This window comes from Anopheles coustani, chromosome 2 (assembly GCF_943734705.1).
Source record: "Anopheles coustani chromosome 2, idAnoCousDA_361_x.2, whole genome shotgun sequence".
Taxonomy (NCBI): Eukaryota; Metazoa; Arthropoda; class Insecta; order Diptera; family Culicidae; genus Anopheles; species Anopheles coustani.
The window spans coordinates 43,091,266-43,106,190 of NC_071289.1; the positions used below are offsets into that span (position 1 = coordinate 43,091,266).

General features: G+C 42.0%; 1 protein-coding gene across 1 annotated transcript; it reads left to right on the plus strand.

Moving 5' to 3' along the window:
• The first annotated feature begins 3,033 nt into the window (after nucleotides 1-3,033).
• LOC131266778 (peroxisomal acyl-coenzyme A oxidase 3) lies at nucleotides 3,034-13,151 on the plus strand. Its single transcript, XM_058269415.1, has 7 exons — nucleotides 3,034-3,149; nucleotides 3,368-3,556; nucleotides 9,294-9,510; nucleotides 9,587-10,510; nucleotides 10,591-11,065; nucleotides 12,064-12,241; nucleotides 12,324-13,151. The coding sequence occupies exons 3-7, from the start codon at nucleotides 9,376-9,378 to the stop codon at nucleotides 12,694-12,696; spliced, it is 2,085 nt and encodes a 694-aa protein (XP_058125398.1). The 5' UTR covers nucleotides 3,034-3,149; nucleotides 3,368-3,556; nucleotides 9,294-9,375; the 3' UTR covers nucleotides 12,697-13,151.
• Nucleotides 13,152-14,925: the final 1,774 nt, after the last annotated feature.

Consider the following 14,925-nt stretch of genomic DNA (forward strand, 5'->3'; position numbering starts at 1 on the left):
CAGTAAAGCGCGACTTGGCAGGCAAATTCTTCTATCGGCAGAATAACTAGAAAACGTTAGGAACCGCCTTCATAAACAACGCCCGACAACGAGTGTGGACGCTCCGAAATAAAACAATTAGAAAATTACACAGTAGATATTTAAAAAGCCACCAACCGTTAATTAACAACTCACATACACACAAATAGTGGCCGTGTTTGCTCTTACAAAACGTATTAACCTGTTGTGAGTGAATCCGATAAAATGGAGCCGATAGTATGTATTGTGTTTAATCGCGTTGCAAAGTTTTCATAACTCATAAGACGTTACTACAAAACTCTACCTTTGCCAATTCCATGAATGTTCTATCTACCAGGAGACACACTAGGTGACACAGCATTGCGAAATACATATAAATTAAAACGGTAGCCGTTCAATCCCGGGAAATCGATATTCCCTCGTTGGACATAAAAGAAAACAACACTCAATTAAAACTAAATCAGTAACATATGTTACTATGTATTGGCATATGCCAATAAAAAAAAATTACCGTGAGGTTCGAAGATAAAAAATCCCCTTACATTCGTGTTAGTTGATTGAAATGTCCGAAACTGAGCATAGCAAAAATTGATTGCGAGTTTTGCCTAGAGAAACTTATTATAATGATTTGAGTTTTTCTTTGATAATCGAGGATATTCCATTTTCGTACAAAATTGACCAAATCTCTTTTATTGAAACATCAGGTCAATTAAAAATATTCGGTGAAGTTATTTAAGTGTGTTTTTGATCATATTGAACCGTCATTTTAATAATTCACTAGTTTACTAAGAAATCTTCGGTTGCAATTTGAAATGTTTCATTTTCTAACAAGGTTCTTCTACAAAAGCTTCATTCAAGCTTTGTTCCAGCAACCTTGTCTTGCTCGTTGTCGTCAAGTAGTGTTGGGACTCAAATCGTTCGATCCAAATCCATTCGGAAATCCGGATCTTCAAATTCGAATCCCAATCCGTTATATACGTGCATTACTAGTTTATCGATTTTACACATCATTGGCTAAATTCATTGAATGATTTACCTATGAAAATCAGCATATTTTATAGGCTTCTTCTAATTAAATTTAAGCAACATGAACACTCCCCGGATGACGAAAAATGTCAGCTCATCCTGGTTTTGGGTCCCCGCATCCAAAAATCTGTACTTCTCCCCCTTCAACTCTATGATTAGAAATGAGAATGTGTGCGTTGGACGTTTTCTTAGGGAGAGAGAGGGTGCGAATGCTTCCTATGTATATTCTATCCTTTGCAACCATGCAACGCCAAACTATCCCCAATGTGATTACTGTGTCGTTATTCGCGTATACGCATCTACTTACGTACGAAACCTATTTGAGATATGTGAGTGTGTTTCTTGTTGGAGCAACCACAGCATCGTGTATTTGCGCATTCTGGTCATAGCAATCTCAGAGTGCAGGCGCAAGTCCATTGAGCAGCAAGTGTTATGATCGTGCCATTAATACTGTTGAGGTAAGAAAAAACTAATAAACATATAAAAATGATGGAAATCTAGGTAATTTAAATCAGTAACATTCTATCTATCTTTTACTTTAAGGAATGAAAAGCAAAGCTAAAGAATGCGTCGAATGATGCATGAGCTGGATCGCCTATTCTAATAAGAATTGGATCTTTCTGGGACGGCAAGTCCACTGCAGAGGCCGGATCTCTACACTGGTAAGTCAGCAAACAGTGTGATCGCAAATATCCGAATAATAAACATCCGATGACTTAATTCTCAAAAAGCAAATGTTTTGATTTCACCGCAGCATTCTGCGGGTAGAAGAAAATATCACATTCGTAGAATATACCATACACACACACACACACACACACACCTACACGCGAGCTAGTCTCACCCACACCACCAAGCAAACCAATGCAAATGTGTGCGGCAATACATAGGCGATCCGTTAAATTTTGAGTTGCTGGGAGGTTGCTGGGACTCTTGCTGGAAGTACATGACAGCAGCAAAAAATTTGAATTTCTGTCAGCCGGGTCTAGCCCTTTTGAGAAATTTGCAGAAAAAAACTGATTTTCCCCAGTTTATTTCGAGGAGAGTGCCGTGCGTCGTGGGTCAAACAGTGAAGCAAGTCCTTTTGATGTTTTTCCGCACTTCCTCGGCAAGGGATTTATCACGGAGCGAACATGTTTGATGTTACCGTAACATTTTTTACAAACAGCTCCTCGGGCTGATGTAATGTATTTGAAGCTAGATTGCAGTGATAGGTAAGAAACCTCGTACTTTGTGTCCATTTTGAAAGATATTACAATATTTAAAAAGTATTTGAGACATTCAATTCCTAAAGCAAGTGAGCCCATAAGAGCTGTTTTATTCACAGTTCAGATTTCAGTTACCCACCACTAGCGGTCTGTTCCACGAACCGGTAAACCAAACAGAACCGGCAACGTGTCTGTACACGGATGCGCATGTGTTGGTGCGCAGAATGCAAATGTGTTCGTGGCCCGTTTCGTTATCACGGAGAGAAAATTGTCCTCTCGTCTCTCGTCGAGAGCTGGTAGAAAAAATAGAAAAGATGTTCAAAATGTAAAATGTTACTTGAGACAAAGATACGTGTCTTGGAAAGACCTTTCGTTTAAGGGGTCATTTTTGGAAATCGGTCAAAGAAATTAAAAGATAATTGCAATTTTGCTCTTTTAACCTAAATTGTAAATCAAGGTTTCTTTACCTTTTCTACCAAAGAGTGAACTCGTTCCCACACAAATGTTTTTCTCAAAAACAAGAAACGATGGAAAATGTTTACCTTCGACACAGTTACGTGACTTGAAAAGACCTTTCGTTTGAGGGGTAATTTGTGTGAATCGGATAAGGAACTAAAAAGTTATGTGAGATTTGGCTATTTTAGGCAGTGCCGCAAGTGAAAACATGTTGTTGCAAGAACCTTGTTGAATTTGACACACACACACTATTGCACACTCGCGCGGAGCGGCGTTACCGGCATCCGCAATACACATTTTATCGAGCCGATTAGTTTTGTTTCAACCTTCGCCGGGTTCGTCTAATTTGAGTCGGTGCCTGCTGGAGAAGCGTTTTAGCGAAATTTCGGGAACAAACTGCTTTCGAACTGCACGAGGATTTTCCTTGAATTTTGCATTCTTGTGAGTGTGTTTATGTGTGTGTTTACGTGCATGCGTCGAATGATAAATTGACAGTTCGCTGGAAGCTATTTTCCGCGAAACGAAAGTTTTCCATTATCAGTGCTAATTTGTTGCCATTAAATTTCTAAGCAAACCTTCGTCTGTGATCATTGTTTGTTCCTGTGTTCGATGTGTGGTTCGCGTGTCTTCAATTGAACGTATTTTTTAAATGTTTCTAGTGCAAAACAAAGTGTGTACTGCGGGTCCCTTGCAGTGAAGAGCTGTATACCTTTTTCGACCAACAACGAAGGGAAGAGTCGGACGCAACAGGAAGTTCGAGATCTAGCTGAAGTGAGGAAGGGAAGAAAACAAACACCACAACGATACCACCAGAAGCAGAGCCGAATTGTTAGATAAAATCCTACGTGGTAAGTAGAATATTCCCCGGATCGTGTGGGAATTGACCAAAATGGTCACATGGAAGTCAGTCGTGTACGTGTTAGAAAAGAGGAAGAGAAAAGAAGCGAGAACCACACACCCTCGGCGCACATGTTGCGGGTGGCGCGGTTATGTTTTTCGTTTTTTCCACACATCGTACGATTCGAAAACGGGTGTGCGAGTGCCGTCCCGGACGAAGGAATACGAAATTCGCGCTAGAAGCAGAGGAGCGGGAAAGAGAAGGATTGCGCCGAAGAAGAACGGAATAAAATAATTAGCTAGGAATAGATTAGCCGCCAAAAAGGGGGGGCCACAGGCACGGAGCATACTAAGAAAGAAGCACCAAAACGCACGATGTGACTATGTTGCGATGTTTTTGGATCGTGTCGGAAGGGAAGCGAGGAAAGGTGGTCGTTGTTGGTTTTATGGCGTTTCTTATTCCGTCAGATGACTCACGTGTGCCGTAGGTGTGCATATGTATGTGTGTGGGAGAGAGAAAGAAAGAGCAAGGGAATGCGAAGCAAGAGTGAGACGAAGCAGTTGGCGCGACTATCGTTTGATATAGTAAAGTGAAATGTGGTCAAATGTGGACGAATTATCCGGCAGACGGCGGTGATAAATTTTCCACACTTTGACACTGCCAAAGATGCGAAAATGAAACCGACCGACTATTGGTCGTGCACCACCACGTTCGCTTTATCGGCCAGAGGTTATTTTCCTCCTGTTTGAGACGCGAATTCGCCTCCAAATAGGCGTTTAGAGAAGCGTTTGCAGCAAAACGCCGACCATCGTCGCAATTTGCAAGATGGTGAAATTAAAACAAACTCCGCTATCAAAGGAAACCATTGCTCCTCTGAATCTCTAGACGAGCAGATGTGCAGGGTGCGGTTTCGGGGAAAGATAGTGGAAGTTCACACTAAGGCGTCGACGCATAGAAAAGAGGATCGTGGAAAAGAAAGCGCAAAATGAACATTTTATTCGTACCGTTTTTCAGAGGATTTATTTTATCGATACCAATGGCTTCCTTTGGACAGTTGAAAATTTACACAAAGTTCCGTTTTCCTGATGGCCGTACGTATCATTTGATCTGAAAGGATTCTTTTCAACTTTTGGGACTTTATGGCTTCCCTTCGCATGTCGAAGGCATTACTAGGGGGAAAGTAACACCAACAAACAAACGAACAGAAAAAACAGAAAACCCCGCATGTATTTGAGCGTGTTTAAAGGTTGCTACAAGTGGTTGTTGGTCGAATTCTTTCATTACATCAAATACCAGTATGCCATGTATGCAAGTTATTTTTTTCACTTTGTTGTACTCGATATCATGAGCTATTATCGAGTTTTAATTTGTTGTTTATGTATAAACTTTTCGTTTAAGTTGTCAAGCCAAAAATCCTCCTCAGTTTGCCAATTTCATAAAAATGATATATTTTTTTCCTACAATACTTTTTTTTTGCATTGCACTTGAAACAGATGTTTGTAGGTCTAATAGGTTCAAAATGTCCAATCTATACCTATCTGTGCCGTACAAACTGCATCGTGTGCAATCATGATGGTGGTGCCAGCAAGCCAGTGGTGGGAAGCAAATTGGAAACGACAAAGATGGGGGTAGATTGTCACGCTTGCGCTTCGTGTTTTTATCCACACACTCTAGCTACAAAACAAATTAAAAAGAGTGTCATCCATCCAGAAAGAGAATGATAATAGAACCACCATTACCCCATTCAAGAACGGTGCAGATTGTGCATCGGGTGATGTCCGCCCACGTGCTGAACAAAACCACGTGACGTTTTGGAACAAATAAAAACGGGTGGATGAATCATCTCCGAACAGCTGATGGGGAAGAATGGGGAGAAAAATAAACAATGAAAAACTATTGATAAGGTTCAATGGTTCAATTTGTCTGGCATCCAACGATTTTTCATCATTGTGGCTTAAGGGTCAAAAGGTTGGGTTTAGCAATAAATTGTATGTTTGATTTTATTGAACTCTGTTATTTAAATTGTGAAGTACAGAAAAAAGATCGCGTCTAATGGCACTACGTTATAATAGTATTAATAATAGGTTACTAGTATGATGAAATTTTCACCGATGAACTGCATCAATTGCATCCACGCATAGGTGTGGTCTACTGACTTAGTAACCACAATGGCACGCTACAAGTTGAACAGGTTCGGCTTGGCGAAGCTCCATCCTGAACGCGCTCTTGGGTGATCCTCTCCTCTTAACCACATGGTTTTTCCAATCGATCCTCACGACTCGCAAATTAGTGGTAAGACAAGTAGGCCTGTGTCTAGATCATATTATTTCTACTCTTAGCTATTGGCGTGATTCAACTCGTTGGCTTTTCACATTACAGTTGACAAGCAGAATACTGAGCGGTTGACAAGAAAGTCCCAACAAACGAGTGTTATCAAGAAGCTGTGTCAAGGCACACAAATATCGGGGCGATACCGATCTAGTACATATTCTACAAGGTTACTGCAAGCATATTGCAAGCGAAAGGTGCATTTTGTTTGTGTTTGCGTGTGTACTCCAAATGGTGAAGCTTCGACCGTTTGCCCTTAAAGCTATCCATCTATTACAGTGCGAGTGGGGAGACGATGCACGGTCGTTGTTTGGATGAAACTAAAGACCGTCTGCTTTTACTGGTTTACCCTTGAAGGCACATGCCAGTTTATTAAAATAAAGATTGATTTGTTGATGTTGGAAAAAGCAAGAAAAGATGGTTTAATTTTAATCAATATGCAGAATATATTTGTTTCCTCCATGAAACAAATTAGTGCTCTTCACACAAGCTATAAATTCAGCGTAGAATAGGGAGATACTTTAACTTACTAAACTGAATTATTTTTACTTAACTAAAGCCCAAACCACTCACGGCCATTCGCTAAACTCGTATAAAAGCTTGCATGCGTTAATAAAATTTTTAAATAAAATTTTTAAATAAAATAAAATAATTCAAATAATAAAAGTAATGAAACTGCAAACTACTTATTTCCATGTCCCGGTACAACTGGTAACTTAGTATACGCCATCTTTCTTCCTTTATGTAAAGCCATCATGCCTCACATGTCCCTTGGGACATTTTTTATGTGCCGTCAATTTGTTTTGGCATGCCCAGCCCTCTGGATCCTTGTGAGTCCAATTCAGTCATTTAGTTGATCGTAAACTGGTACTGTTAGTTTAGTCAAAATACGTGTTTCAAATTATTGGAGGACTATAAAAGCGACTTCAGATTATTAAGAACCATTGACAGCCTGAATAATTAGAAAGTTGAATGAAGATACCAATTTATTCCGACGCTTCTCGTGCAGTTGCACCAAAGGGTTAAGACATTGTGTAATTCCATTAAAGCGATGACACACGCAGACGCGTGGTCGTTTCACGATGTCTACTAACGCAAAACCTTCGCCCTCGCGCGTTCCTCCGAATTGCCAATATTGACTGTCACACAACGCTTGTCGTCCACTGATAAGAGGAGTAGCAGCGTTGTCGCCTTACAATGTGGGACATTTTGGCGCATTGGCCCATCGTCCACGGGTGGTGACCCACGGGTAGCGGAAAACTGGCCGGAATGTTGCTATGGGGGAGGAAGGGTTTACAGAAGGTTATCAGTTTTTCTTTCTTATCGTAGCGATGGTGGAACCAGAGTTGCTCCTGCGACATAAGATACCCTACCTCCTGCACGCAGGAGGAGGGGTGGTTTCTGATTTTTAAATCGCCGGTCTTAAGGCGAAGCGGTTCAATTGGAATCTTTCATAATTCCTCTTCTTATCTACAAGGCAATAAGCTAACGACGTGTGGGGTATATCATTAGGATCAATAAATTTAAAAAAATGGGTTCCGCTCGCGCGCGTTTGGTGGACTGATTGTTAATAGAAATTCATTTATTGCGACAACAGAAGCCAAGCCTCCTGTCAGGAAGCATACATAATATCCGATGAGGTAAATGGATTACATTGTAGTTCTTTCTCCTTGACCAAGACGCGGTGTAAACATTGCAAGTTCCATCGAACGCTTATTTCGCTTCGTTTTATCAAACCTTATGCTTGAGTAACTAAAATTTCTGAGCTCAAGTTTGTTGGCTCCCCACAAAACTGCCATCTTAACGGAACTTATCCGCGCGTGCAACCACTCGTCGATGGATCAAAACAGTTTCGAGCAACGTGACCCGAATGTGAAAATACTCACACTCAATGCAAAAGCGGGTTGCGTCGGTTGGTGAAAATTCGTTCCAGAAGCCGATCCTCACCCGCTCCTCGATACGGTTGGGGAGAGTAGGGATAATTTTCGTTAAAAAAGAATGAACATGTGCACTGATGAATAAATATCGGTGACTAATGAGCGAAAGGCGCACAAATGAAGATTGATGTTTGAAACGTAAATTTTTTATATGAATTTCTAAGTAAATAGTTATCTGATGGGTTTTTCTTGACATTCTAGGAAACTAAAAATGTTTATAATTTACGAAGAGTTTGATAAAAAAACATTGATAATCTTATGTGTTCCCTGTATAGCTTAAAACATTCTTTCAGGCTTAAAGAAATCTAAAGTTTTCCAGTGAAGGAACTTATGTTTATCTATTTTTGTACACAATTCTTCGCATACAACAAAGGCATGGTTTCTTATATAAAGGTTTACAAAATGTTTCCGTTTGTGTAATCATTGTTGCATTTCAGTTGCTTTTACTTACATTTCTAGGTATTAAAAAAAAATCTCTTACAGACGTCGAACCAGACTGCTTAACGACACGTTTTGTTGAGCTTATTTTTATATACTCTTTTTTTAAGCACAATTTGTTTCGTGTTTTGGGAATGATACCATGAATATGTTTTCTCTTTTTTCGTTTGATATTCTATTGACATAATAAAAGAAATTTATATATCTTTTGTATTGTCGTAGCCCAATATACAAAATCGGTGGTATTACAATAAATATATTAGAGCCATGTAGTTAATTTATATCCTTTACTATACATGTAATGAAAAAAACAAGAGTCTCATATGCCTCCTTAACACTATAATACATTGCTTTGGAATTTTAGATTATTTTTTTATGTTACTCAACATACTAACGTTTTAGCACAAACTTTTTTTTCGGGATTTCCATTATCGATTTTGAATAAATAAAAGATGAAAAAACTCAATTTCGATCGTTTTTGCTTTATATCTAGCTAGCGGAATGATGAAGAAATGCATCTAAAAACCAAAAACGTCAAAAGTTAGTCAACAAATATACTAAAAAATAACAGTTTATGGATTTTAAAAATCTTCAAAAATAGTGAAGTTATAACGTTTTAAAAACAGGGGTTACAATGACCCCTAAAAAGCATTCTAGGACTACTGGTCGAACAGAAAAATCTGAAGTTGTTGTTTTAGATTTAGATTTGGATTTTAAAACAAGCCTTATTTTTTTGTAAAAATATTCAGTCGTTTTTGAGATATTAAAATCGAAAATTACGTTTGGGTCAAAATTACCCCGATTTGGATGCTAGTGTTAATAATTTGCTATTGGATTCTCAAACGTGTACAGCGCGTGCCAGTTGAGTGCTTCTTCCTCTTTAAAGTGGACAGCAGTCCAAGGCTGCTACAATCATTTCCAAACGTTGAAAAACGTCATATTCTACCGTGTTCAAGTGGAACACTTCTTTCCGTTTAGAAAAATGGAACCCTTCACTCCGTCATGTATGTGCATCTTTAAAAACATTTCACAACTTTTTTTCAGAAACATCTCTCCGCTTGAATAGTCGACAAGAGGACTCCGCTGGAAAACATCCATTCCTTCCGTAGGAGTAACAAGTCTCATTATGCCAACCGAAGAGGAACGTCTAGTTATACCGGATGTGCCCCGGGGTCCCCTATGTGCGTACCGGTCGAAGGCGAAGTTTAACTGGAAAGATTTTAGGCTAGTGCTGGAGGATAAGGAACTGATTAAAATTAAAGTAAGTTGAAGAAGAAAGGGCGGCGTAAAGAAACATTAACAAGTTGCTTGACTAACAATATATTATCGACTTTTAGTATGATATCTGGTGTCGGTTAGAATCGGAACCACTTTTCTCGCCGGTTACGTCAACACTCTCGGCCGACCAGCAGAAGGAACGTGCGGCCCGGCAGGTGAACCGGATCACAGATCTGGAGCTAGCGCCGTCAGAAATCTACTCGAAACCCTACAAGTACCGCGTCCGCTACCTAATGAGCATCAACGAGGCGCTGCACGCTGTCTGTCCGAGCCTGTCGGTGAAGATTGCGCTCGGTGTTGGCCTGTTCACCAATTCACTGCTGGCGATGGGTACCGAGCGGCACCAGGACACGTACAATAAGGCGTGGAATAGGGAGATCGTCACTTGCCTGGCGATCACGGAGGTTTCGCACGGCAGCAACACCAAGCGGTGCCGCACGACGGCCAAGTACGATCCGAGTACGCAGGAGTTTATCATCCACACACCGGACTTTGAGGCGGCCAAGTGCTGGGTGGGCAACCTGGGCAAGACGGCGTCGGTGGCGCTACTGTTCGCGATCCTCTACACGGCCGACGGCCAGAGCCATGGGCTGCAGGGATTTCTGGTGCCAATTCGCGATCCGAAGACGCTCCTGCCGTACCCGGGCGTGACGGTGGGTGACATCGGTGAGAAGATCGGGCTGAACGGCATCGACAATGGGTTCGTGATGTTCAACAACTATCGGATCCCGCGCGAGAATCTGCTGAACCGGACGGGTGATGTCACGCCGGAGGGTGTGTACGAGAGCACGTTCAGTGAGCCGGGTAAAATCCTCGGTGCGGTGCTGGAGTCGTTCTCGGCCGGTCGATTGGGGATCATGCAAGAATCCTCCAACACGCTCTCCCATGCGGCCGTCATTGCGGTGCGATATGCGGCACTTCGCAAACAGTTTGGCCCCGATCGTGATGGGCCCGAGCAGTCGATCATCGAATATCAACTACACGTAAGACGGCTTACTCCATTGCGCGGTGCTCATTTGGGGACTGACGGTCGATTTATTCGGGACTTTTCCCTTTCTTGTAGCAATGGCGCATCTTCCCCTACCTAGCGGCGGCCTGCGTACTCAAGGTGTCCGTGTTTGCCATGACCGAGATCTACCTGGAGACGGTGCAAAAGTCTCAGGCCGAATCGAACGGGTTCGAACTGCTTACACAGATCGTATCGGAAATTCACGCGCTCGTGTCGTCGTCGAAGCCACTCGTCACGTGGACCGCGCGGGACGCAATCCAGGAATCGCGCGAAGCGTGCGGCGGCCACGGGTATCTGCGGGCGGCCAACTTGGGCGAGCTTCGAAACAACCACGATCCGAGCTGCACCTACGAGGGCGACAATAACGTGCTCGGCCAGCAGGCTTCGAACTGGCTTATCCGGCAGTGGAAGAACGCCAAGGTGGAGAGCCCAGTCGGGACGGCCACTTTCATCAACCGAAGGCAGCAGATTTTGAATGGGAATTTTGAAGCCCTACGAGGTTCGGGTGTGAGCGTTGAAAGTTCACAGTGTAAGTGAGACGAAGAGAGAGAGAGAGGTTTTCCAAAATACGATGCTTTCACTGAGTATTTTTCGTATCGATCGATTCAAAGCAATTATATAAAAAAACAGTTTATTTTTCATAGTTTATGTACTTATATGTTTTAGTACTTACATCTTCTTCTTCTTGGCGTAACGACCTCTTGGTCATGCCTGCCCGTTAAGGGCTTACGAGACTTGTTTCCCTGTTGTACGTGGATATTCAGTTCTCTCGTACAGGGGAGGGTCCGGTCTCGGTTGGGATTCGAACCCACGCCATCGAGGTGGTGAGCCTCGGCGCTCATGGGCCGATTTTCTAACCGGCGCTACCGCTCGGCTGTCGCGGACCCCCAGTAGTACTTACATGTGCCCTTTAGTTTTTGACCAAGGAAAACCTAGCCTATTTATTTAACAGTTCATCAAACGAATTCTCAAGAGGTAGAATCTATTAAAATTACTACTTATCATTCATGATGAGACACACTATACTTTTATTAATTTAAAAGATCGTTCGTGCGGTGTTGAACTAAAATAAGGAGAGTATAGTTGTTTCCAATAGAATCGATGATCTGTTAATAATATTCTAACTGTGTGAAACCTAAGTGTAAAAAAAAGCTATCAACAATAACCTTTTTCCATATTAAGGTGTGCATTGCTTTTATTGAATTCTTATAAACAATTACCTTCAAACTAAAAGTCACATTTTTTGTCATTAAAAGATTGTTAGGATTCATGGAAGCACCTCGTGCTTACAAAAAAGATTGTCATTAAAAGATTGTTAGGATTCATGGAAGCACCAGCATGGCAAAAATCGTTAAATATGCGAGCAACATTTATAAAATGCCTTCAGTGACTTTGTGATGACTGCATCGCATTTATTTAAATTAAATAACTATAAGTATAGGCTTTATGATCAGTTACTATCACTATATAACGTATATTTCTTTGCCATTTGCATTGCATAATTAAAACTGGTTCTCTTTCTTGCAGTCGTTAGTCAGTGCTACGAGTGGCTTATGTGCTGGCTGCTCCAGCAAAGCGTAACACAGATGGAGGAAGCCAGTCGAGCCAACTTGGATTCGTTTACGGCCCGCAACAACTGTCAGGTATATCGGGCGCGTGACCTAAGCCGAGCCTACGCCGAATATTACGCGTTGGAAAGTTTCAGGTAAGGAAATGTCATCATTGGGCGGGGCGGATCGTTCAGCGTAAACTGATTTTCTTTTCCGTTTTTGTTGTCCTTTCTGCAGGACGCGATGTGCACGGAGTGATGTTGGTCAGGACCTCCGTCCGGTGTTGTTCAACGTGTACCTCGTGTACGGGCTGTGGTGCATCGACCGGCACATGACCACCTTCTACGCTGGATCGTTTGCCAACGGGCCCGCCTTTGGTGACGCCGTTCGCAGCACGCTGTTGCGCGTGTGCGGAGAAATGAAGGATTCGGCCGTGGCCATCGCCGATGCACTGGCCCCACCCGACTGGGTGCTCAATTCGGTGCTTGCCAAGTCCGACGGGCGCCTGTACGAGAACATTCAATCGGTGTTTATGACAAATCCGGGTGCGATGGAACGGGCCGCGTGGTGGAAGGACATCATACCGACGAAGCAGAAAAGCAAACTGTAAAGGGATGGTCGACCGGCGGCGGGTCGAGCCCTTAACGATGTCCTCTCCGGAAGGCAACGATTCGAAGTGTGCAAGAAGGTATTTTTGAAGGCTTTTTTACGGGTTTATTTTTGTTCTGTTTTACGGATACGGATCTTTTAACGAGGACTATCCCATCCGATCCGATACGATTTGGTAACGAATCACAACCAGTAGTGCAATCTAGGGAGAGAATCCGTATCTACGGAGAGAACCGGAATTATCCGTGAAGCATCATCGTACGTTAATGTCTGTATGTTAATGTGTATATTAATTGTGTCTAGGTCAGGCGAATAGTGCGTACAAACTCCCGTCGTCAACTTCTCAAATGGTCATTGGGATACAACAATGAGTTCATATTTGTACGTGCCGGGTGGCCATATCAATAAGGAATAACGTTTTCGCAGTTTCGTTTTAAATGCACACGGTTTTTCATAGTTTTTGTGTTCGCTCGTGTTGCATGAGATGGAGAGACCAAGGCATGGGAACCAATACGTTGCTTTGAATGCACGTGTTTGTTAACCTATCGATTAACCCTAACCACCGACTCCTCCACAGTCTGTTAGATGCGGAAGTCTCCTGTTTTTTTTTTACTCTCCGATCCACTGTTAACCGACCTCCTCGTTACCTCCCCCTATTATGGTGGAATAAAATTCCGCTCTTTTAAATATTGGACGTAATACTTTCTGTCCTCCCCCCCCTCTCACTCCCTTTCCCACTAACCGCCTTCTGAGCGTTGCGTTGATGTAAAGGTGTGCCAAGGGTCGCCTTCGCCGCAGCAGAGGACAAATCAATTTGTGAAAAAGAAAAATGTGTCTTATCTATATACCTTTAAACTACTACTTACTAGCGACAAAGCAACTCGAGAAAAATGCGAAGAAAACAAACACTTAAAAAAGAAACTTAAAGAAGAATCGAAAGTAATAGTCAAATCAGCCTAGCTAGAAAATGGAAAGAACAAAAATAAATTTTGTAGACTGTAAAATAAGTATGGGAAATGATCCTGAGCATATGGTTCTCGTTGTTGTATAATTGGTAGTCGTTTTTTTCTAGTGAAGTACCTTTGAGAATGTATATTTTTCTGCTCTAGGAAAAGTGCTGGAACAGATACAGAAAAGAAGTAGAATTTACCCAACATTCGGCACACGATGCAAAGGTATCACCCTGTAGAACGTTATGCGAATGCTTTCCCGCTCCACCCTGTTTCACCGGTCCTCCATATGGTGCCCAGTCTCCTCCACACCTCCTACCCGTTCCGAGTTAAGTCGTAACAAAAATAAAATATATGTGATGTGTTAGTCGTTTCGCGTAATAAATGTATTTTTGCATCGACAAACGAGTGCAAATATTAAAGTTTAAAGTGCACGGAGAACTCGAAACTCCCCGAAGAATCATCATAACGACTGGCTAGCCTATGATAGGTGGCAAAGTAATAAAGGAACGACCATAGCAGGATCTGCCGGAGAAGGATATACACATACGTAGTGCTATTGGCGAAAATTTGATGAAATACAGTTTCAGAAAGATCAAGAGCAAACTTTGCAAAACAGTGCATAGGGAATCTATACCTAAATAAATATATACACACCTACTTATTATGTATACAAACAAACCCCACACGTACATTGAAGCATATTAAATGCGCGTTTCTTGGACGCTGGTCCATAAACCGGATCTTAAAGTCTAGAATGTTGTGTTCCCTTGGCTTGTAGCGATTCGAAACTATTTTCACTTTATTTTTTTTCCAGGAAAGGTGGTTCAAGTTGAAGAATTTGTTTAAAGAACAACCTCGTCAGAGTCAATTCTACTTTATAAAAACAAAGCAGGCCATAAAACAAAACAATGAACTAGTAACCATTTTTATTTCAGCAATGCAACTAGTTTCATTTCAGTATCAACATCTGTTCGGTGTTTTCAAAAATAAAAAAAGTTAAGTTTAAAGTCAAACAAAACTTAACTCCGTCGAATGCTCGGGCGTGACCATTTCCTTCCAACACCTCCGTCATGAAGTAGTAAAACGTCGCACGCCGGTACAACACAGCCATCCACTAACAGATGCAGCATCCGGTCCAGAAGCATCTTTCTCATGTGTTCCAGAATCTCCAGTTCGTCTTGCTGCGATTCGAACAGCTGGATCAACAGGCAGTGAATCTGGTCATGTAATAGAGGCGTGTGTTCAACCATCACCTCGTCCAGCAAAGCTAGATGCAG